The 24,373-nt window shown below is 42.5% G+C and overlaps 1 protein-coding gene across 1 annotated transcript in view; it reads right to left on the reverse strand.

Annotated features, from left to right (window-relative positions):
* ATP2C1 (ATPase secretory pathway Ca2+ transporting 1) overlaps nt 1-12,557 on the reverse strand; it is a 164,613-nt gene extending 152,056 nt beyond the window's left edge. Inside the window, exon 1 of the mRNA XM_068974943.1 lies at nt 12,450-12,557. Within this exon, the coding sequence (XP_068831044.1) occupies nt 12,450-12,557 (108 nt within the window). The remainder of the gene's footprint in view (nt 1-12,449) is intronic.
* Nucleotides 12,558-24,373: the final 11,816 nt, after the last annotated feature.

A 24,373-nucleotide genomic window follows, 5' to 3' on the forward strand; every position in this document is an offset into this window, starting at 1 on the left:
TAGTTTAGTGGTAAATATTATAATAAGCTTAATGGTACAGGACACAGTTATAAGAACAGTTACTCATTTAGAACAAAGGAAAAGAAGCAAGATGAGTCAACAGTTTCCACTAAAAGGAAAACATACCCAAGAAAGCTAGGTGTTCAAATACATTACCAGTGAGAACAATTCAGTAAAGAGACCCAACATAAAGGTGATTTTATCCTGACACAAATTAGAGTAACTATGTTATAACTGCATATAACAGTGAGTTTACAAAAGCTTGATTATATCTCAATGAAATCTTAAAGACTTTCTTTAGTGTTCCTATAATTTTTCTACTGTGTCATCTTTAACAGCAATAACATGTTCTTTCTCTACGTGTATTAACTGGCCTGCTTGGAAGGATAGCAAATGGTGTATTTAATAGTAATTAGACCAAAATGGGAGTTCTGAGATCTATTGCAAAACATATAACCCCATTACAAATAATGTCTTTTGCAAATATAAATGGGGGTGGGGGTGAGGAAATCTTTGAGTTTGAGCAGTTCCAGAACATCTTCATCTCCATGGTACTATTTACTATAGTACGAAATACACTGAAAGAATATCCTTTGCCTCATTCAATGATTTGGGGAGCTCAGGCTGTTCAGAACAGGACCTCATTCATTACTTTGGAAGCCTATACCCTATGGAAGCATATACCCTATGGCATATACTCTTGCATATTGTAGTAAAACACTATTTTGTTTCTTTTGCCTGTTTGTTATACCATCCTTTTAGAGCTGGATTTTCTTGGAAACCAAGAAAAAAATTAAGTTTGAGGGCCCCTCGCTTGCAGATGTACCTTTTAAGGTCCTAAAAGACTGCTAGGTCTCATGGTTTGGTAAAATTTACGAAAGATATTTTAACTGCAAATGACTTTAGACCACTCTTTTTGCTGACTTTTCTCCCTTCACATGTCTCCTGTCATAGCACTGATGCAGCCAAGGGCAAAATTCTGAATCTGGCTTAAAGGAAGTTGAGATGAGGAGACATTTAGATTGTATTTGGATTTAGTGACATATAAATGCGGTTTGTAGTCATGTCTGTGTATGGTTAAGTCATTGGTAGCTGTCCTGGTAGGACGTCTAGGAATATTCTCACTACCTATAATCCTAAATCACAAGGCCTGAAATCTTTACATAAGTGTGTCCAGTGGTGCCCAGCACCTGAAGTGTATGGGTGATAAAGGAGAAACAGAGCCAGAAACTAGTCAACTTTTCTAGACTCTAATAAAAACCAAATATAAATTAACTGTGTTAGGAATATCTGAATTATCTTTTGATGATCTCTTTAGAAAATATTAGAAAATCATTTTCACACAAAGTGGTGATCAAAAACTCTGTAGTCTAAAAATGTAGGAACAAAACACCTTAGGATGTATCCATGATTTAGCAAAAATGCATATTTTTTTTTAGATTTTGTGATGTTTCTTATATTTGTCACCCAAATCTGTAATTCATTGAGGTTTCTTATTCCATTCTAAGTCTTCACTTTATATCTGATTTAATACTATAATTTTGTATTCTTTTTCTTAAAAGAAGCTTCCCCAAATTGACTAACCTTCAAACCTTTCAAAAACATAGATCTCTACCTAAAGGGATTTAATGTGTCTTTCCTACACAGTAGTTATGATGATTTTATTTTTTAACTCCTTTATTCTCAATTAATGAGAGTAAACACCAGGAGAAAAAGGACGAAAAGAAAGGAAGAGGCAAGGGAAAGAAGGGAAGAAAGGGCCCTTACCGATGGAGGTATCTCAGTATGAGGCAGTGAACCAGACTGTGGAGTCAAACAGGCAAACCTGGAGCTGAAATCTTACTGCAATCATGTGTAAGCTATGTGCCAAGCTATATGCTAACCCTAACCTCACCTCCTGAAACCTCAGTTTTCTCACTCATAAAGCAAGGATAATAAATGACAACATATATAAAGCATATTGCCAAGTGCCTGGCACATAAGACATTTAGTAGAAATTTTTAATTTCTTCTTATTTTTTTTTTAAATTTTTGGCTGTACCACAGGGAAAGCTGGATCTTAGTTCCCTGACCAGGCATGGAACCTGGACCCCCTGCAGTTGGAACCTGGAATCTTAGCCACTGGACCACCAGGGACATCCCTAAATTCCTTATTCTTGAATGAATAATCCAAGTTGTATTTCCTGAAATAATCTTACTAATATGCTACCTTTAGGATGCACAGGAAAGAGATAATTTCAGCATTTTTCCTGCTCTCTTCACAGCACACTATGAGCAGTACAACATATGTGGGAAGCTCATTTCTTTTTCTGCTAAGGCATGAAACTATTTGTACAAGGTGAGAAAATATGTCATCTTCCAGTCTGAACAAAAGTTAGCAAATAAAATGTTACAAACTGTCTGAGAAGTGGGATAGGATAGCAAATTTAGGAATCTGCATTAAAAAAAGCTACATTGTAGTTAAAAAAAAAGGGTTTCATATTTGAGTTAATGTGATTTTTTTCAAAAGCAAAGGATTTGGTGTTTATCCATTTCATCCTATGGTTCAAAGACATCTGAGCACAGTAGATTAGGAAAGTTTAGAAGCAGATAACAAGATTAGAAGTAGCTCAGAAGTTAACTCAGGGTCCAGGTGTCTCCCAGGCGTGTCTAAAACTCCACAGCTATGGCAATATGGACAAGAAGAGAGGAACACTTTCCAAAGAGACCATAATAAGCAACTGATTGTCAGCACTAAATGCAGAAAAAAAGGAAGGTAAAAGAGGCTTGATATCAAGCGGGGAAAGTGGTTAAAATGTACTGCTAAGTCACTTCAGTTGTGTCCGACTCTTTGCGACCCCATGGACTGCAGCCTACCAGGCTCCTCTGCCCATGGGATTTTCCAGGCAAGAGTACTGGAGTGGGGTGCCATTGCCTTCTCCGTTAAAATGTCACACAATAACCTAAAATTCTTCCATGTACCCATTCATCAATGACTGCAGAAGTATACTTAGTTATTTATCTTTATACTGAAGAGGTTATAAAACCTGTAAAACTATGGGTGCAGGTAGTTCAGTGGTGGATCAGGTTCAGGAAAGCTAGTCATTGGTGCCTAAGCTTTTCCCCTGAGGTGTTTTCTGGATGTAGCTATATTTCCCTTCCTTAATGGAGGATTACAGGCTACATGAATCTCCAAAGATGTTGGATTCTGTTTTCTTCGGCTTTTGATTCCAGAGTGGCATGCTCAGACTGTGGAGTATTTACCACTGAGTCAAACAAATGAACTCTAGCTTGTGTACCTGCATCGTCTTTGTTTCTTGTTGTTCAGTTGCTCAGTCATGTCCAACCCTTTGCAGCCCAATGGATTGCAGCATATCAGGCTTCCCTGTCCTCCACTATCTCCTGGAGTCTGCCCAAACTCACATCCATTGAGTCAGTGATGCCATCCAACCATATCATCCTCTGTCATCCCCTTCTCCTCCTGCCTTTTGTCTTTCCCAGCATCAGGATCTTTTCCAATGAGCCAGCTTTTCATATCAGGTGGCCAAAGTATTGGAGCTTCAGCTTCAGCATCAGTCCTTCCGAAGAATATTCAGGGTTGATTTCCTTTAGGATTGACTGGTTTGAGCTCTTTGCTGTCCAAAGGACTCTCAAGAGTCTTCTCCAAAACCACAGTTTGAAACCATCAATTCTTCGGTACTCAACCTTCTTTATGAACCAACTCTCACATCCATACATGACTACTGGAAAAACCATAGCTTGGACAATTTGGACCTTTGTTGGCAAATGTCTCTGCTTTTTAATATGCTATCTAGGTTTGTTATAGCTTTTCTTCCAAGGAGCAAGGGTTTTTTAAATTTCATGGCTGCAGTCACCATCTGCAGTGATTTTGGAGCCCAAGAAAATAAAGTCTGTCACTGTTCCCATTGTTTCCCCATCTATTTGCCATGAAGTGATGGGACCGAATGCCATGATCTAGGTTTTTTAAATGTTGGGTTTTAGGCCAGCTTTTTCACTCTCCTGTTTTCACCTTCATCAAGAGATTCTTTAGTTCCTCTTTACTTTCTGCCATTAGGGTGGTGTCATCTGCAGATCTGAGGTTATTGATATTTCTCCCGGCAATGCTAGATTCCAGCATTTTGCATGAGTCACCTTCATTCCTAAGGGGTCTGAATCATCTTTCTATTCACTGCATCAGAATATTGGTGCTGATATGGGCCTCATGTGTCATTCACTCTTCTCTTTCATGATGCAGAAACCATCACTACACCATCTCTCAAGGAGGGTCACATACCCTGCACTCTGCAAAAGGTGGCCCCTTGTTTTGGCTCACTTTTTTAGAAAGTTCATCCTTTTTATTGTATCCCAGCTCTCCCTACAGTTCTACTCATTAGTTATGGTTATTTCCTCTGGGACCTCCCAAAGACCACCTCCAATTTTCTCCACAAATTGGCCCTATGTGTCTTGTGAAACACACAAGGAACAAGTCCATACACAGAACAATCACCCCTTACATTTCTTCCTCACAGAGCCTAACATTCAGGATTCCTTCCAACAGCTCAGAATAGCATTCATTATCTGCCTAGACCCCTCCCCACTGCCACCCTCACCACCCAGCCCCTGAGAACCAATTCCACAAATGAGTTCTTAGTGCCTTCCAGGCAAAAGGCACTTTATTTGCCCTCCAGGACATCCTGGGAAGCAAGTGGCTCCCAAATAGGTGCTCAATTGCTACTGGGATGAGCACAGCAACAGGGAGCTATAAGGTGCCTCCAAAGTAATACATGCTGAGGAGAGGGGACAAGGTAAGAGAGTCAGAAAAGGCTGCCCTCAGGGACCACATATTGAATTAACACCTGACGGAGAGTAGGTATTAACTATGGGAAGATAATGAGTAACAGTTGGGACAAAGGCCTAACCAGGATGTGACAGGGATGCAGAGAGAGGAGGAGCCTGGAGTTGGGATGCAGAGACCAAAGGCAGGCACAGCAGGAAAGCACATGGGGGCTGGCAGCGTGGTGAGGCTGGGAGTTTCATGGTCAGTTTGTCTCTGGAAGACCCCCTAACTGCAGTGAGAAGAACCTATTAGACAGGAGAGCAGTGGCTGGAGGGAGACCAATGAAACGGCTGTCGCAATATTTCAGATAAGAAGAGAGCTGGCCTCCTGGGCTAGGGAGGCAAGAGGAAGAAGTAGATTGAATAACTGGGGGCATGCTGCTGCTGCTAAGTCTCTTCAGCTGTGTCCGACTCTGTGTGACCCCATAGACGGCAGCCCACCAGGCTCCCCTGTCCCTGGGATTCTCCAGGCAAGAACACTGGAGTGGGTTGCCATTTCCTTCTCCAAGGCATGAAAGTGAAAAGTGAAAGTGAAGTGGCTCAGTCATGTCCAACTCTTCGCGACCCCATGGACTGCAGCCTACCAGGCTCCTCCATCCACGGGATTTTCCAGGCAAGAGTACTGGAGTGGGGTGCCATTGCCTTCTCCGTTAAAATGTCACACAATAACCTAAAATTCTTCCATGTACCCATTCATCAATGACTGCAGAAGTATACTTAGTTATTTATCTTTATACTGAAGAGGTTATAAAACCTGTAAAACTATGGGTGCAGGTAGTTCAGTGGTGGATCAGGTTCAGGAAAGCTAGTCATTGGTGCCTAAGCTTTTCCCCTGAGGTGTTTTCTGGATGTAGCTATATTTCCCTTCCTTAATGGAGGATTACAGGCTACATGAATCTCCAAAGATGTTGGATTCTGTTTTCTTCGGCTTTTGATTCCAGAGTGGCATGCTCAGACTGTGGAGTATTTACCACTGAGTCAAACAAATGAACTCTAGCTTGTGTACCTGCATCGTCTTTGTTTCTTGTTGTTCAGTTGCTCAGTCATGTCCAACCCTTTGCAGCCCAATGGATTGCAGCATATCAGGCTTCCCTGTCCTCCACTATCTCCTGGAGTCTGCCCAAACTCACATCCATTGAGTCAGTGATGCCATCCAACCATATCATCCTCTGTCATCCCCTTCTCCTCCTGCCTTTTGTCTTTCCCAGCATCAGGATCTTTTCCAATGAGCCAGCTTTTCATATCAGGTGGCCAAAGTATTGGAGCTTCAGCTTCAGCATCAGTCCTTCCGAAGAATATTCAGGGTTGATTTCCTTTAGGATTGACTGGTTTGAGCTCTTTGCTGTCCAAAGGACTCTCAAGAGTCTTCTCCAAAACCACAGTTTGAAACCATCAATTCTTCGGTACTCAACCTTCTTTATGAACCAACTCTCACATCCATACATGACTACTGGAAAAACCATAGCTTGGACAATTTGGACCTTTGTTGGCAAATGTCTCTGCTTTTTAATATGCTATCTAGGTTTGTTATAGCTTTTCTTCCAAGGAGCAAGGGTTTTTTAAATTTCATGGCTGCAGTCACCATCTGCAGTGATTTTGGAGCCCAAGAAAATAAAGTCTGTCACTGTTCCCATTGTTTCCCCATCTATTTGCCATGAAGTGATGGGACCGAATGCCATGATCTAGGTTTTTTAAATGTTGGGTTTTAGGCCAGCTTTTTCACTCTCCTGTTTTCACCTTCATCAAGAGATTCTTTAGTTCCTCTTTACTTTCTGCCATTAGGGTGGTGTCATCTGCAGATCTGAGGTTATTGATATTTCTCCCGGCAATGCTAGATTCCAGCATTTTGCATGAGTCACCTTCATTCCTAAGGGGTCTGAATCACCTTTCTATTCACTGCATCAGAATATTGGTGCTGATATGGGCCTCATGTGTCATTCACTCTTCTCTTTCATGATGCAGAAACCATCACTACACCATCTCTCAAGGAGGGTCACATACCCTGCACTCTGCAAAAGGTGGCCCCTTGTTTTGGCTCACTTTTTTAGAAAGTTCATCCTTTTTATTGTATCCCAACTCTCCCTACAGTTCTACTCATTAGTTACGGTTATTTCCTCTGGGACCTCCCAAAGACCACCTCCAATTTTCTCCACAAATTGGCCCTATGTGTCTTGTGAAACACACAAGGAACAAGTCCATACACAGAACAATCACCCCTTACATTTCTTCCTCACAGAGCCTAACATTCAGGATTCCTTCCAACAGCTCAGAATAGCATTCATTATCTGCCTAGACCCCTCCCCACTGCCACCCTCACCACCCAGCCCCTGAGAACCAATTCCACAAATGAGTTCTTAGTGCCTTCCAGGCAAAAGGCACTTTATTTGCCCTCCAGGACATCCTGGGAAGCAAGTGGCTCCCAAATAGGTGCTCAATTGCTACTGGGATGAGCACGGCAACAGGGAGCTATAAGGTGCCTCCAAAGTAATACATGCTGAGGAGAGGGGACAAGGTAAGAGAGTCAGAAAAGGCTGCCCTCAGGGACCACATATTGAATTAACACCTGACGGAGAGTAGGTATTAACTATGGGAAGATAATGAGTAACAGTTGGGACAAAGGCCTAACCAGGATGTGACAGGGATGCAGAGAGAGGAGGAGCCTGGAGTTGGGATGCAGAGACCAAAGGCAGGCACAGCAGGAAAGCACATGGGGGCTGGCAGCGTGGTGAGGCTGGGAGTTTCATGGTCAGTTTGTCTCTGGAAGACCCCCTAACTGCAGTGAGAAGAACCTTTTAGACAGGAGAGCAGTGGCTGGAGGGAGACCAATGAAACAGCTGTCGCAATATTTCAGATAAGAAGAGAGCTGGCCTCCTGGGCTAGGGAGGCAAGAGGAAGAAGTAGATTGAATAACTGGGGGCATGCTGCTGCTGCTAAGTCTCTTCAGCTGTGTCCGACTCTGTGTGACCCCATAGACGGCAGCCCACCAGGCTCCCCTGTCCCTGGGATTCTCCAGGCAAGAACACTGGAGTGGGTTGCCATTTCCTTCTCCAAGGCATGAAAGTGAAAAGTGAAAGTGAAGTGGCTCAGTCATGTCCAACTCTTCGCGACCCCATGGACTGCAGCCTACCAGGCTCCTCCATCCACGGGATTTTCCAGGCAAGAGTACTGGAGTGGGGTGCCATTGCCTTCTCTGAATTGAGGGCATACTTGGGGATAAGACTGAAAGGATTTGCTGATAAATTAGATATTGACTGAGGGAGCAGAAAGTGCTGGAGATGACTCCTAGGTCTCTGCCTCAGTAGCAGGATGGATGGTGGTACATTCTCTCAGAGAAGACAGGTTTGGGAGAGAGAGTATGAGAGTGTGTGCCATGACCAGAAGAAGATTCATCTTCATCCAAGCCATCAATCACAGTCCTTGGGTGTTTATAGGCTCTGAAGTACTGCAGACACACTTGTTTGTGTCCCCCAAGCCTGTATGCTGAAACCCTAACCCCAGTGTGATGGCATTAGGAGAGGGGCCTTTGGTAGGTGACAGGTCATGAGAAGAGAGCCCACATGAATGGCATTAGTGACCTTATTAAAGAGAAGCTGGAAAGCTCCCTTCTCTCTTTCTGCAATGTGAGGACACAGCCTAGAAGTCAGCATCTGCACGCGGGAGGCGGGTCTCACCAGATACCAGATTGGCGGGCACCTGGATCTTGTGCGTTCAGCCTCCAGAACCGTGAGAAGTAAACTTCTGCTGTTTATAAGCGTATGGTATTTTGTTACAGCAGCCCAAACAGACTGAGGCGTGAAGAAAACCACTGGGGACTTCTTATTTGGTGAATAAACAGCTCTCTTTTTAAAATTTCTCCCTTCAGATAGAGACTGTTGAATTTACCATGATAAACTAGTTCAACTTTTAATGTCATATTTAATAGTCCCAAATATTAAGGTTCCGCTTCATATTATCACAGCAATTTAACTGTCAATGTTGCATAATTTAATTATCAGTGTTGCTTTGTATACAATCATGCAAATTCCTCTACAGAAATGGGGTAGAGTCTCTGCCCTCTACCTTAAATTCTACAAGGATCATCTTTTCTTCCTGCTTTTAAAGTATTAAAACTTTTTCTCTACCCAAGCACAAGGACAAGGAGGAAATGGCTTTAGTTTTCCCCTGAGATGTCATTTGAAGTACCAATACCAATTCATGAATTTTTTTGGAGGCTTTTAAAAATGGATAACTTTGGTATACGATCAAAATATAATAATATACTTACTTAAGAAGCTAACAATTCTTAATATTTCTTAAACCAAGCTGTAGTAAAGTTTCTATCATTTTACCTAGAGAGGAAAGCCTGCATCAGCAACCCAACACCCTATGCAGTGTTCCAAATCTCAACATAGCTTTTTGGGGGCGTCTGAGGAGACTCCTTAATTTTTATACTGTCATTCAGAACAGACATAAGAGCCAAAATGAAGAACTAAGTTTCTAAGATTCAAATTACATCCAAATATTTATTTAACAACCCACCAAGGAGGTTGGTATTTACTAAGAAACAGAGCAAGAAATAAAACTTGAGTGATCCTGTTTAACTGGAAAACTTTCCTTAAGCCACTGAAGAGAAACTTTAGAACATCCTTCAAAACAAAATCCGGTTCTAATCTGTAACCACAGTATGGATATTGCGCATAACCCCTGACCCCCCCTCCAAAGACCATTCTCCTCATTTTAAACAAACTAATCAGGGCAGGTCTTGAGCCACAAAATACTTGCTATGATAGCAGTGTATGGTTTTTGCCTCATATTATAAACACTTGAGAACAGCTCTTTCTACTAATTAAGACTGTAAACATCACAGAGGGGGTATACTACACCTGATCCTCGTCACCCATAAAAATGCTCCACACACAATATATATGAAAAACTTGCCTAATCATCAAAAGAATTCCACAAAACAAGATGACAAAGCAGAGCTCTGTTAGCACGGCAGTCAGTCCTCACTAGGTCAACATTTGTATTCATATTTATATACGAGGACATCATTGGTGACATGGTTGCATTTTCAGATAACAAGAATATGGAGAGATAGCAAAAAAATTATGGGTATTAATTTTGTTGGAAGATGATATTATACTAGTTCAAGGGTCTAATTCCAAAAAGCATATTTATTTATAGCTATTGTAAGTGCCCTCTGGCCCCCAAGATCACTCTCCTTCTCCTAAGCAAATTTACCATTAAATAGGCAAGACCTGTCAGGTCAGCTCTTAGATCTAATTTCTTGTTCAGAAAGAAGTCTTTCTGTTCAAGAGACAGGAAGGCCCCAGGTCATTCCCCAAGTTCTTGTCTATTCAGTTCAGTTCAGTTCAGTCACTCAATTGGGTCCGACTCTTTGCGACCCCATGAATCACAGCACGCCAGGCCTCTCTGTCCATCACCAACTCCCGGAGTTCACTCAGATCCACGTCCATCGAGTCAGTGATGCCATCCAGCCATCTCATCCTCTGTCATCCCCTCCTCCTCCTGCCCCCAATCCCTCCCAGCATCAGAGTCTTTTCCAATGAGTCGACTCTTCGCAGTCATCCTCTATGTCCTGATCCCTCATCTGTAGGACACATGGAAGAAGAGATTCAAGTTGATGAAGCCACCTCAGGGCAGTATAAGCTGTGTTGCTGTCGCTAGATCATTACGAGATCATGGTAAAATGGATCAGTTTAAAGCCAAGCGTATGAGAGGTCCAATTTGCCTTCAGCACTTGCTGGCTGGTGGCCTTGGGCAAGGCCTCTTACAGTCTGAAAGTCTGCCTTCCCTCACATTTATATTGAGGATCCATCCTATGGGAATATAAGGATTAGAGATAGCTAATTCAGGTCCTAAAACTATACACATTAGCAACCTCCTTTCTAACTTTCCAATGAGCTTTCCAAGGTTAGCCATGACTGACTTTGACCTCATTTCTCTAATTCTGTGAGACCTTATGCTGCAGAGCTGTTAATTGGTTTCAGAAAGGAACTGAATATGTTATTTTTCTTGCTGTCTCCATTAGTTTATATAGTGAGTTAAGAAATCAGCACAATGCTCGTTGCTATTTCAGGTCATCCCAAATGGTTGTCAACTGGGGAGGGGACCATCCACTCAGCCCAAGACAGAGGATCCTATTAAATTCTAACAGTCCTCTGAATGTATTTTGCAGCATTTAAAAAATAAACTTAAAGAAAAAAAAGTATACAAGCCATATAGCCACATCTCTGAAAATTTACAGATACTGAGAAAAGGGCGCGGCAATTACCTAATCCACAGTCCACAGTTCCAGCCCCATCCTTTTAGCCTCCTCTCCCTCCCCTCCCCGCTTCATGAGGCCTGAAGAAGCCTGTGGGTGTGGACTTAGCCAATGTGGCTAACCCAGAAACAGCACTTGTGTTTCTGGCTTTCCACTTGAAAAGCAAGCATATACCGAGACTTGGAAACCAAGAGATCTCCTTATAATGCCAACACCTTGCCTAAATAAGAGATAATCTAGACCAGCCTAACCCTCTTAGTTAGCACAGTCTGAATTTCCAGCACTTGTAAAATCATTAAAGGAACTGCATAAGAGCAGTTTCCCCTCAAACAGTAATAATAATTCTTATTTTTCTGAATTATGCATCAACTTTTGGGGAAACCTGTCATTAGAGGATTTTCTGTCTGCTGACCTTTGCTTTCTCATCTTGGAAGTGTTTTATTAAGTAGGGCAGCTTGTTTAAATACAGCTCACTGCTCCTGTCTCCCATGAGGTTTTGCAGTTCTAGTTACTAGCATGATACATACACAATTTATGACTTTTTTGGGTCTTCGATGTGGCTACACATTTGTCCTTTACCACTACCATCCTTTTTCCTAAACTAGATTTAAGTGAATCAAACACAGCTATTTCTTCTTACAATTTGGTATGATTCAGAAAAATAGTTTTAGGAAATGCCTTTTCATAGATTGTAAGGGATAGAATAAGATAAATCTCAAAACAGTAAAATGAATGCATGGTTTTTAAAAAGAAATGATCAAACATTTTAGCAGTTTTTATTTTTTTGGTTTTGATTTTTTATGTTTAAACTCCCACACGCACTGCTAGAAGTACTTTCGATTGACTTCCACCAAAAAAGTGACTAATTACTCTGAAAGATCCTTACAATTAGTGATCTGTCTGAGGCTATCATACTTACAGTCTACGAAATGTTTCTTTGTTTGGCAAATCCTGGTGATATTCACCTAGATATAAATATATACAAAAAGCCAAGTATATTTCTGGGGCCTGATATTATTGTCTGTCAAAATATTAACAGTTTTAAAATTTGTGTTTGAGGCCCTAGAAAATTATCAAGGAATCCACACAATTTAACTCAGAGTAGTTTAGTCTAGCTATTCTGAAAAACAAGAAAGCACAAGGTTTTATTACAGAACTTGAGCTTAATCTCGGGATCCAAATGTTCCAAGTTCAAATAAATCCCCCACATGCCTGTTTGCTCCTCTGCCAAGTCTGAACAGCTGAAAGCAAATGCCGACTTGTGCCTACAAACAGGTAAATTAGCAGAAACTAAATCACCAAGTGACATAAAGGCAACACCCAGAAGCAAACCCCCATTAACCTTAAAGGTAAAATAAACAAAATGGTACCTGTTCTTCCTCTCTTTGGTTTCTCAGCATCGATAAGTATTTTCTAATTGCATGGAGAGGATATTTTTTGAAATAAGAGAATCTTGACTGAGGCAAAAGATTATCCATGATGAGGAGATCACGAAGATCCTTATTTGCCCCTCCCTGTCAGCAACCACATGAAATCTAGAAGCTTCACAATTCCTCAGATGCCTAGAGATTTGCTTGTAGCTTGACCACTTTCCTGCAAACAAAGCAGATGTTCTTCTCCTTGCTGCTTCCTCTTTCAGGTGGAATTCATGGTGAAAGCAGACAGCCGCGTCCCAGGGCCGCCTGAAAGCTTCCAGAAATGCAATACCCAGAGGGCAGCAGGAGCCAGGAGGAATCCAGGGGCTGGTCTGCCGGATGCAAATTGCTTAGTGGTAGTGATGTGACTGTCCTATTTCTAGCAACAGCGTTCTGTTGCAAGCTATGTTAATATTAGGTAGCTGGTGACTTTCCACACCCACAGACTCTCATGAGGTTTAATCTTAATTCTTCTGACAGCTTTTCTAGCTCTTAAAGAGGACATGACATGGTTTTTTCCTGTTTCTTTCCAGAATTCTTATCAGCATGAGCACACACACACACACCCTCAGCGGCATCTCAGTTCTAAAGTGTTGAATCATTCAGCCTTGAGAAGCATTGTTTCAGAGGATTTCTAAAAAAAAAATTAACAAATTACTTCAGTCTTCATCCTTATCAAGGAGTTCAATGTCAGCACTTAAAATGGTTGGTTTACACTATCATGCATTATGCAACATGCCCAGTAACCAGATACTTTATGTCAGCTGAACAATAGCTGCAAACAGATTTTGTTTTGAGTTAAAAGGCTTCTCTCCATGAATCCTTATCACATACTCACAGGCTGAATCCTGGAACATTAAATTTCTCCAGACCTTATTCTGACCTTAAGGAAGAAAAATGTTATACATTTACTTTCTAACTCTTATGAAAAGGATTCATGCTTAAAAAAGAGAACATGGTAAGAGGTCTGTGGTCATAAAGGACATGAAATCTTAAAATTTGAAAGTTCAATATTTTCTTAATTCTCTATAGAAGTCACAGGGTTTCTGAACAAAGTTCCCTAGTAGGCTTTGCTATTTTATTACCCTTTTTATCTTTGCAGTAGCTGGTTTATTTGATGAAACATTTGGCCACTTTTCTGAGGGACAGTCATACATAGTCCAGGGTATACATCAGCCAGTGATTTGCTTTCAGGTGAAAGAGAAAAGCTGGTCTTTTCCCCTTCAGAGAGAACACTGAAGGCCAGAGTGCAGAGGTCAAGCAGAGCTTGGGGAACTCATTTTGCAGCCTGTGCCTTTCCCCTGCATAGCCTCCCTGACATCCTGGTTGGGCTACTTGCCTTCAGGGAACACACTCGATCAGCTAACATGGGCTGTGCTGTGAGCAGCCAGGCCATCTGTCAGGCTGGCGTCAGCCCACTTGCAAGGTGATCTTCCAGTCTCGCCAGGGCCAGGCTGGCAATTCCAAGAGGTCCCTTGCATAATACTGCTAAGGCTGGCTCCTCGGAGGAGGCCCTGCCCTCATGACCCCCCTCCAGGTTCACTGCTACATACTCACGGAGGCTCTTGCAGCCCTCTTCCTCCACAGGCTGGGGACAGCCCACCCTAATAGTCGCAGAGAAGCACCATGCTTTTGAGCCACCAGAAGGCTAAGGGCATGTGTATTGTGCCCTCCCAGCCTGGTCTGGCCCCGGGAAGAGGGGTGGCCCTCAGGGCACTGGGCACAGACATAGGTCCATTTATACACATGCTCCAGGAAGCCACAAGCTGCCCTTTGGCTTCTCTTTTTGAAACTATCAAAAGCTTCACAGAGGCCTCTTATGCGGGCAGGGCCACACCCCCACAGCACGGCTGGTGATCAAAGCCTCTTCCCAATGGAGCAGCGCAAAGCAGACCTCATTTCAAATGGTTGTTTCACGGTCATCTTTTCCTGGGTTAAGGAGAGTGATGAAAAGAGATGGAGAGGGAGGAAAAAACCTCCAAACCAAAAACCATCCTGACTAGATTGAGCATGAAAAGAAAAACTGGTGAAGCAAATGCAATTAAAATTCCCTTAGGTGTTTAGTTGGTAATAAATACAAATTGTGTCTAACATTTACTAGGCCTTTGGGTTAGGTACTGTGCTAGATTCCTTACATGTATCATCTCATATAATCCTATAGCCCTCTATGGGGCAGCTGAAGCTCAGAGAGGATAAACAACTTGCTGAGGTCACACAGCTACAAAGTAGAGAAGAGATTCCAATCAAATAGTCTGACCCCAGAATATCGATTCCCAATTAGTACAATGCACAGCCTCTCAGCCCATTACAGAAATGGATTCTGAGGACTCCTCTAAGGATTAACTGAAAAAGGGAAGGTGTGGATATGCCTTGTAAAAGGAAAACACAAATGTCAATGATGGGAATTTACAGACCAAGATGACAAGGTTTGAGACCAGGTGCATCTTCATGAAGAATCATACACCTTCCTACCCTGGATTCTCTATAAATAAGAGAGAATTATTATTTACCTCTTCAAGATTTCTTTGTGAAATGATTCTAGTGATCTTAAAGAGTTTGTATCCATGGATACAGGTTTTCTGCTTCGCAAACGTTGAAAACTGCTATAATCTGTTTCTGTTTGACATAGGCTGCAGTGGTCCATTTCTCTGAATATTTAACACAAACATGGTATGGGATTTGACACACCCCGTTTCTCAGGTAAATGTCATCATCCCTTTGTGCTCACAGTGTCCACCCCTGGCACCTCAGCCTGGAGGGGTTCCATGTTGATCACCACCATGACTCAGCTGCCTTGGCGAAAGGCAGTCGGTCAGAGTGCTGATGTCTGCAGTGTGTCTGCAAGAACCAGAAGAACTCTGTGTAGCTGCTTCAAGTGATAAGAGGTTTATTCCACTCCCTGCAAAGAACACAATAAAGAGCGGAATGAGGAATGACGACCTGTTTGGACTCCCTCCCACCCCTTGTCCTCTATTCAACAGAAAAATAACCAGCAGAAATCACAGATCAGGAAAGGTACTGATGGAGGCTGCAATCTCACTAGGAAAGGATATTCATGTGTTCTCTTTGATTTCTAAGAACTACCTGGTTTTTCACAAGCAGCTTAAAATATGGGGAATCTCAGTCTCTTCACTTGAAGAGGAATATAAAGAGGCAAAACCAAAGCCAGAAAAAATGGTGACAATGTGGTGAAGAGAGAGATTTTAGTTTATTCCTTTTCAAACATCGGAGAACATGAGATAAAAATGCGGGTTTGTGAAGCCACCTAGCAGCACGCATTGCAAACAGTAGGTATTTCATTAATGCATGCCAATGTAATTTGTTAAAGGGGAAAGGCAAAAAGGAAAGAATGGGATCCAAGTGTTAAATTTCTGATGAGAAACAGGAAAGGAAAACAAAAAACATATCTCCAGGATACTTTTAAGTGGGCGGAGTTTCCCAATTGCATCAGGACAAAACTAAAACCGCATCAATTTCTTTCTCTTTTTCTTTTAAAACCATCAGAGTTGAGAGTTTCGTTCTCTGGGAGCTACTCCAGCCCAGATACCAAGTGACCGGCAGGCAGTTTAGATGATGGAGAAGCCGCTAGCCCTAGAAACAGAAACCATTTTTTATAATGAATACCACTGAGAAATCACTCTTCCAACTAGGTCTGTGGAAACCGGCCCAGCCTCCTGGTCCCCCAAAGACAGTTTTACATGAAATCAGGAGAGAGGAAAGGGAGGCATTTACCATTGGTCATCAGGACAAGTTCACACAGCACCAAAGTCTGCTTTTCTATGCAATTAAAGCACTTGTGCCACTTCCTATGACATTTTCTCGATGCCCCCACCATGCAGGGGTAATTGTATCTGTTTATGGTTCATCTGATGCGAAGAACTGACTCACTTGAAAAGATCCTCATGCTGGGAAAGATTGAAGGCGGGACGACAGAGGATGAGATGGTTGGATGGCGTCACTGACTCAATGGACATGAGCTTGAGTAAACTCCAGAAGATGGTGATGGACAGGGAGGCCTGAGGTGCTGCAGGCCTCCTGAACTGAATGGTGCATTTGAGGATTTCCCTGGTGGCTCAGATGGTAAAGTGTCTGCCTACAACGTGGGAGACCCGGGTTCAATCCCTGGGTCGGGAAGATCCCCTGGAGAAGGAAATGGCAACCCACTCCAGTACTGTTGCCTGGAAAATCCCTGGAAAATCCCTGTTGCCTGGATGGAGGAGCCTGGCAGGCTACAATCCACGGGGTCGCAAAGAGTCGGACATGACTGAGCGACTTCACTCACTTCATCAGTGGCTCAGCAGTAAAGAATCTACCTGCAATGCAAGAGCTGCAGGACATACAGGTTTGATCTCTGGATCAGGAAGATCCCCTGAAAGAGGGCATGGCAACCCCAGTATTCTTGCCTGGAGAGTCCCATGGTTAGAGGATCCTGAAAGGCTACAGTCCATAACAACTTAGCACACACGCCTGATGGTACATTCTTACTTTCCCAGAATGCATGTTCAACTCCCACCCAAGTTCCTATTATAACCACAGTTCAGCCAGTGCAGAAGACTTGGGTTCAATACCTGCGTCCAGACGATCCCCTGGAGAAGGGAATGGCTACCCACTCCAGTATTCTTGCCTGGGGAATTCCATGGACAGAGGAGCCTGGAAGGCTAGAGTCCACAGGGTTGCAAAGAGTCAGATGTGACTAAGCAAATAACACTTTCACATATGTACTTTTTTATAGGTGCTAATCTTTTATCAATACATCCTTTGTCAATTATTGCAAATATGTTCTCCTAGTTTGTGGCTCACTTCACTGTTGGTTTGACGTTTGTTTTTCAGAGGGAGATGGAGTTTTTTATTTGCTTGTTTTGATGAAGAGTTCTTAATTTTAATTTTGTTATATACCAGTCTTTTCCTTTATGAATTACCTCAGGGTTCTATGAACGAGGGTGCACGGTTCAAAGCAGACTTACCGCCTATTTTTGTAAATAAAGTTTTATCAGGACATAGATATGCCCATTCTTTCACGTGTTGTCTGTGATCACTTTCCTGCTACAGCAGCAGGGCTCAGAACTCCTAAGATATTTACTCTCTGGTCCTTTACCCCAAGGTCATAAAAATCATCTACTTTTTCCATGAGAGTTGTTCCTTAATTTCTACCAAATGGTAATGGTGTGCTTTTACTTTTTTTAGTATTTATTTTTATTTATTTAATTTTGGCTGTGCTGGGTCTAAGTTGTAGAACTTAGGGGCCTTTGATCTTCATTGCACCATGCAGGATCTTTAGCTGCACCACGTGGGATCTAGTTCTCTGACCTGGGATTGAACCCGGGTCCCCTGCATTGGGAGTTTGTAGTCTTAGCTACTGGACCACCAGGGAAGTCCCAGGAGCCTCTTTGCAACTTTACTATATCTCTCTCTGTTGGTAAACTTTCTCATTTTCCAGATTAGAAAAGAGTTGCAAACTAGCCATCACAGGCTAATTTTGTTTATAAAACAGTTTGGTTGGTAACATTTTAAAAATTAAATGCAAGCGTTTAAAGTCAGATTTGACATAAATATTTGAGTTTCTGATTTCTTTTGAAAGATTAGAAGTTCGAAAAGTCTTGGCCTGCCTTCCACAGTGGTGACACTCTCTTAGGAGAGAGTAGTAGGTCTGCTGCCTCCTGCGGTTGGGCTGGCCTCCCTGATGACGCTGATGCTGTTGGCCTGGGGACCTCATCTTGGCCAAACCTGGGTCAGCTCCTTTGAGTTTTCTTTTTAACTATGTCCCAAGATTGACTGCTTAGTTTTGGCAAAAGTCCTGCTGGGTCAGTTTAGATTAAATCTTTCACCTTCATATCTGATCACCATGACTTGTCTTCAGGAAGAATCCTATTGAGTTGGTCTAGTAAGACTCTCCTAGCCTTGATATTTCCTCTTAGTAATTTTCCATCCATTGGCCCCCAACCCTGCTCTTTGGTTGCTGTTGGGCTGCACCCTGAGGGCCTGCAAGCCTTCTCATTGCTCAGCCTTCAGACCAAAGAAAGAGCCCAGGGTCAGTGACAAAGACATCAATAGTTTATTGGATCTTATGAAACTGAAACAAAAGGTCCTGGGGCAACACCCCATCATGTATGGCAGATGGGAGGCAAGACGTGACAGCAATCTTCACGATTGGGGTAGGAGGCTACCATTCTTAGGGGCAGTTGATGCCAGGTTGACTCATCAGTTACCAGGGAAATCAACATCAAGGGCAGGGGACTAGCACAAAGGCAGATATCCTATAATTAAGAGGATTTGGAGAGTCATTTGAGTGGAGCAGGGCTTGGTCAAGCAGGGGATTACAGAGAACAAGAGAACTGCCATATTGTATGACCTGACCATCCTGCAGTCTCTGCTTGTCCTTGGTACTTTCAGAGTTGAGTGCAATCTCTCTGCCCCACAGTCAGGCCTCCCTTGTGGTAGTCCCTCTTGAATAAAGTCTCCTTTATCATCTTTAACAAGTCATGAATAATTTTTTTCTTTATCACAGTGTAGGTAAGAGGCTCAAGAGAGTTGTAACACATGTTTGGGTTAATGTCTTCCAAACTTTTTACATGATTCTAGTCCAGTGCTTCTCAATCTTTCATATGCATATAAACCACCTGGTAAGCCTGGCACGAGTACAAGATTCTACACTTCTAACAAGTTGCAGGGTGATGCCAATGTTCCACATCCCCCTCCCCAACACCGCCCCCTGCCCCCGCCGCCATTCTGGCTGGCGAGATTCCAGCACCTGTCCTGGAATACACAACCAACACTATCTCAGAGCCTCCATTGGAAACTTCCATTCTGATGTCCTGTCCGGTGAGTTTCCCCCATTATGTTCATCGCAGTTTGCTATTTTTCTATTCATTTGTTTCTTTTATTATCTCCTCCCTTGCAATGTAAGTTCCATGAGGATAAGAAACACACCCACATATCAGTCATTCTTAACACCCAGAACAAACAGCAACAAATTGGAAGCCAGAGCACAGAACAAGTGGCCTCTGACTTTAGAGAATAGAGGAGCTGAAGCCTGAGACAACAACACAGACAACTGAGAAGAAATCCAACATGGTCTGCAGAATTCCCCAGAGGCTCAGGAATTGGCAGAGTGAGTAATTTTGGAAGTGGGAATGGACATAGGACGGTCAGTTGGAAAGCTTTAAGAAGCATTTGGGGGCTTCCCTGGTGGTCTAGTGGTTGAGAATCTGCCTGCCAATGCAGGGGACACAGGTTTGATCCCTGGTCCGGGAAGAACCAAGCCTGTGCACCACAACTACTGAGCCTGAGCTCTGGAGCCCATGTTCAACCACAAGAAGTCTCTGCAATGAGAAACCCGAGCACGGCCACCAAGAGGAGCCCCCACTCACCACAACTAGACCCTGCTTGCAGCAACAAAAACCCAGCACAGCCAGAAGTAAATAAATAATAGCCCTTTTAAAAGAAGAAGAAGCAGCATTTGGACCAGACCCCTTCTTGCTTCCTTAAGGAGGGGACTGAAATTTCCTTTCAGAAGATTGGTGTCTATCTTCTCTCCTGTTCATTTGGTTCTTTGGGTTTGTGCCCCTCCTTTTTTTTTTTTTTAAGACGTTGACTGTCATTTGGAAAGACACAAAGGTGAAGACCAATTCTCCCTGTGTGCAGCTGCCACCTTTTTCATTCTTTACATCTCAGCTTAAATAACACCTCCTTGGAGAGGGTTTTCATAGAGAATCTATATTCTGTGGAATACCTAGACTAAGTTTCCCCTGACTTTTCTCACTAGCTGAGTCCTTTCTGGTGTAACTGGTTCACTGAACACAGTGAACTCATAGGGTGACATAAAAATAAACATTATTTTAGATGCCTACTGTCCCTTTAAATGTGTTCTATGAGGAGTGTGTGTGTGTGTGTGTGTGTGTGTGTGTGTGCGCGCGCGCGCGCGCGCTCCTTACCTTCCTCTATACAGGAGTAAACTTTTGGGCCCTCCCCAGGATGTTTTTAGGAACTGGAAATTCCTACAATAACTTTAAGTCACAAGCACAGTTTCAATTTTATACTGCCTCATCTCAGGAAAAAAATTTTCAACCTGATTTATCTGAGTCTTCTCCCCTCCCTCCAGCTGAGACCTGCTAAGCACTGACTATTTGCAGTAGAAGAGAGAGGAGTGGTCCTCCTGCTCGTGTTCCCAGTCTAGCATTTCTCCTCATCCCTCAGATTGCTGAGACTTCTGGATATGCCAGTGCAAAGGCAGGGGATAGAAAGAGAAGTAATATGGATGGAAAGTTCTTTCTTGGCTGATGCTGCTGTAAGATTTCCTTATCTCTCTGGGCCTGGGAGTTGTTTAGAACTTTATCTCCCCCTGATGGATTTTCATTCATTAAAGCCTTTAGCACCAGCTCAAGTTCTCCTCTCTACCCCAGGCCTGCCACCATCTTGTAACAGATGTCAAGACTTACTAAATTGCTTAATAAGACTTCTATGGCCCTTTTTAGATATATATAAAGTATTTCTATATATTTTCTAGTGTGCTTTAATTTTTACATTTAGATACTTGATACCATTAAAATTTTATTTTGTACAGTCATCCCTTGGCATCTATGAAGGATTGGTTCCAGAAGCCGCCTCAAATACCAAAATTTGTGAATGCCCAAGACTCTTATATATTTATAATGGTATAGTACCATCAGCCCTCCACATCCATGCACTCTGTATCTGCATTTTCAACCCACCATGGTTATGTTATTTTGTATATTACAGTTTTATAAAATCTGCATATCTTGGTGTCTTCAGGGACCCGGAAACAAACTCCTGTGGATCCTGAGGGACGGCTGTATTCAGTTCTAATTTATGCTGTTTACTAGTTTACTAGGCCTGCCACAGTGAAGTACCACAGACCAGGTGCCTTAAACAACAGAAAAGTATTTTCTCACAGCTCTGAAGGCTAGAAGTTGGGATCAAAGTGTCAGCAGGGCTGGTTTCTTCGAAGCCTTTCTCTTTGGCTTATAGACGGCCATCGTCACTCTGTCCACATGGGGTTCCTTCTGCACATGACCTGTGTCCAAACTTCCTCTTTTGTAAAGACCCTGGTCATATTGTATTAGTACCCACCCCAATGATCTCATTGTAAACTAACTAACACTTACATGTACTTATCTCCAAATACAAACACATTCTGCAGGACAAAGGATTAGGACTCTAACAAATGAACTTGGGAAGGTCTGGGTGAGGGTGGGGAGACATAATTCAGTCAGTAACAACTTGGATCTATTTTCAGATGCTCTACTTATCCATTTCTATGTTATCACAGGTATAAACAACATACTATTAGAAATTAACTTTTCTCTTTTAAAAATTTATTTACTTTTTAATCAAAGGATAATTGTTTTACATAATTCTGTTGTTTTCTGTCAAACCTCAACATGAATCAGCCATAGGTATACATATATCCCCTCCCTCTTGAACCTCCCTCCCATCTCCCTCCCCATCCCACCCCTCTAGGTTGATACAGAGCCCCTGTGTGAGTTTCCTGAGCCATACAGCAAATTCCTGTTGGCTATCTGTTTTACATAGAAAGTAACTTGTCTTAATGGTTTACAGCATTCCTAAAACTTTCTCCAATCCCTTCCTTCTCCTACTAGAAATAAATATCTTCCACTGGATTTTACTTGAATACATGTGATAACAATATTCCCTTCGTAAAGAGATGTGTCCACTTCTTGCTTCAAACTTGTGGGAAGAGAACAAATTAGCCAAGTTGGCGTGTTCAGGCTCTCTCGTCCCATGCTTTGTAAATAATGACTGTGTAACAGCTGAGATCATGTTACAGCACTGCGCACGTGCGTCATGAAGTACTCGTGACAGCTACCTGTGATGGCCACGATCATGGGCTACCCTGTGCTGTATGGATATATGAGCTCCACCTAGAAAGCAGCGGCATTACGCTGCATCAAGTCTCTGGCCACTGTGCCAGCCAGAAGAGAGGCTGTGCTGGGTTAGGCTAGGCTGTGGTAGCTGCTATGGCAGCTGCATCAGCCAGGAGAGGATAAATGTGTCTGCAGCTCCTGTGGCTCCTCAACTCTTCTTCCAGACTCTTAACTTGTGCCTTGCCTACCCTGGGTTCAGCTGCCAGTGTGAACGGCAAGACAACTGGCATCACAAACAAGGTCAACAATACAAAACTCAACTGCAAACTCCTAGGGCTCAAATAATTAATGTCCAAAAATTATCATTTGAAAATTCATATCTGGCATTGTTAACAGTTTTTTAATGACTTACAATACTTCAAAGACTGTGTTGTGAGTTTTGCTTGCAATGTCTCCTAAGTACCCTGTAGAGCAGGACACAATATCACAGTAATCCAAGTCTATGCCCAACCACTAATGCTGAAGAAGCTGAAGTTGAACGGTTCTATGAAGACCTACAAGACCTTCTAGAACTGTCACCCAAAAAAGATGTCCTTTTCATCATAGGGGACTGGAGTAAAGAAGTAGAAAGTCAAGAGATACCTGGAGTAACAGGCAAGTTTGGCCCTGGAGTACAAAATAAAGCAGAGCAAAGGCTAACAGAGTTTTTCCAAGAGAATGCACTGGGTCATGGTAAACACCCTCTTCCAACAACACAAGACACGACTCTACACATGGACATCACCAGCTGGTCAACACCAAAATCAGATTGATTATATTCTTTGCAGCTGAAGATGAAGAAGCTCTATACAGTCCGCAAAAGCAAGACAGGGAGCTGACTGTGGCCCAGATCATGAACTCCTTATTGCAAATTCAGATTTAAATTGAAGAAAGTAAGGAAAGCCACTAGACCATTCAGGTATGACCTAAATCAAATCCCTTATGATCATACAGTGCAAGTGGCATACAGATTCAAGGGATTAGATCTGACAGACAGAGTGCCTGAAGAACTATAGACAGAGGTTTGTAACATTGTAGAGGAGGCAGTGATCAAGACCATCCCCAAGAAAAAGGAGTGCAAAAAGGCAAAATGGTTGTCTGAGGAGGACTTACAAATAGCTGAGAAAAAAAGAGAATCTAAGAAGTCAAAGGAGAAGAAGAAAGATATACTCACTTGAATGTAGAGTTACAGAGAATAGCAAGGAGAGATAAGAAATCCTTCCTCAATAATCAATGCAAAGAAATAGAGGAAAGCAATAGAATGGGAAAGACTAGAGATCTCTTGAAGAAAAGTAGAGATATCAAGGGAACATTTCATGCAAAGATGGACTCAATAAAGGACAGAAACAGTATGGACTTAACATAAACAGAAGATATTAAGAAGAGATGGCAAGAATACATAGAAGTACTACAGAAAAAAGTTCTCATGACCCAGATAACCATGATGGTATGATCACTCACCTAGAGCCAGACATCCTGGAGTGCAAAGTCAACTGGGCTTTAGGAAGCATAACTATGAACAAAGCTAGTGGAGGTGATGGAATTCCAGTTAAGTTATTTCAAACCCTAAAAAGTGATGCTGTGAAAGTGCTGCACTCAATATGCCAGCAAATTTGGAAAACTCAGCAGTGGCCGCAGGACTGGAAAAGGTCAGTTGTCATTCCAATCCCAAAGAAAGGCAATGCCAAAGAATGTTCAAACTACCACACAATGCCACTCATTTTACACGCTAGCAAAGTAATGCTCAAAATACTCCAAGCCAGGCTTCAGTTGTACATGAACTGAGAATTTCCAGATGTTCAAGCTGGATTTAGAAAAGGTAGAGGAACCAGAGCTCAAATTGCCAACATCCGCTGGATCATAGGAAAAGCAAGAGAATTCCAGAAAAGCATCTACTTCTGCTTTGTTGACTATGCCAAAGCCTTTGACTGTGTATTACAACAAACTGTGGAAAATTCTTCAAGAGATGGGAATACCAGACCACCTGACCTGCCTCCT

Source organism: Capricornis sumatraensis, chromosome 1 (assembly GCF_032405125.1).
Source record: "Capricornis sumatraensis isolate serow.1 chromosome 1, serow.2, whole genome shotgun sequence".
In the NCBI taxonomy this organism is placed as follows: domain Eukaryota; kingdom Metazoa; phylum Chordata; class Mammalia; order Artiodactyla; family Bovidae; genus Capricornis; species Capricornis sumatraensis.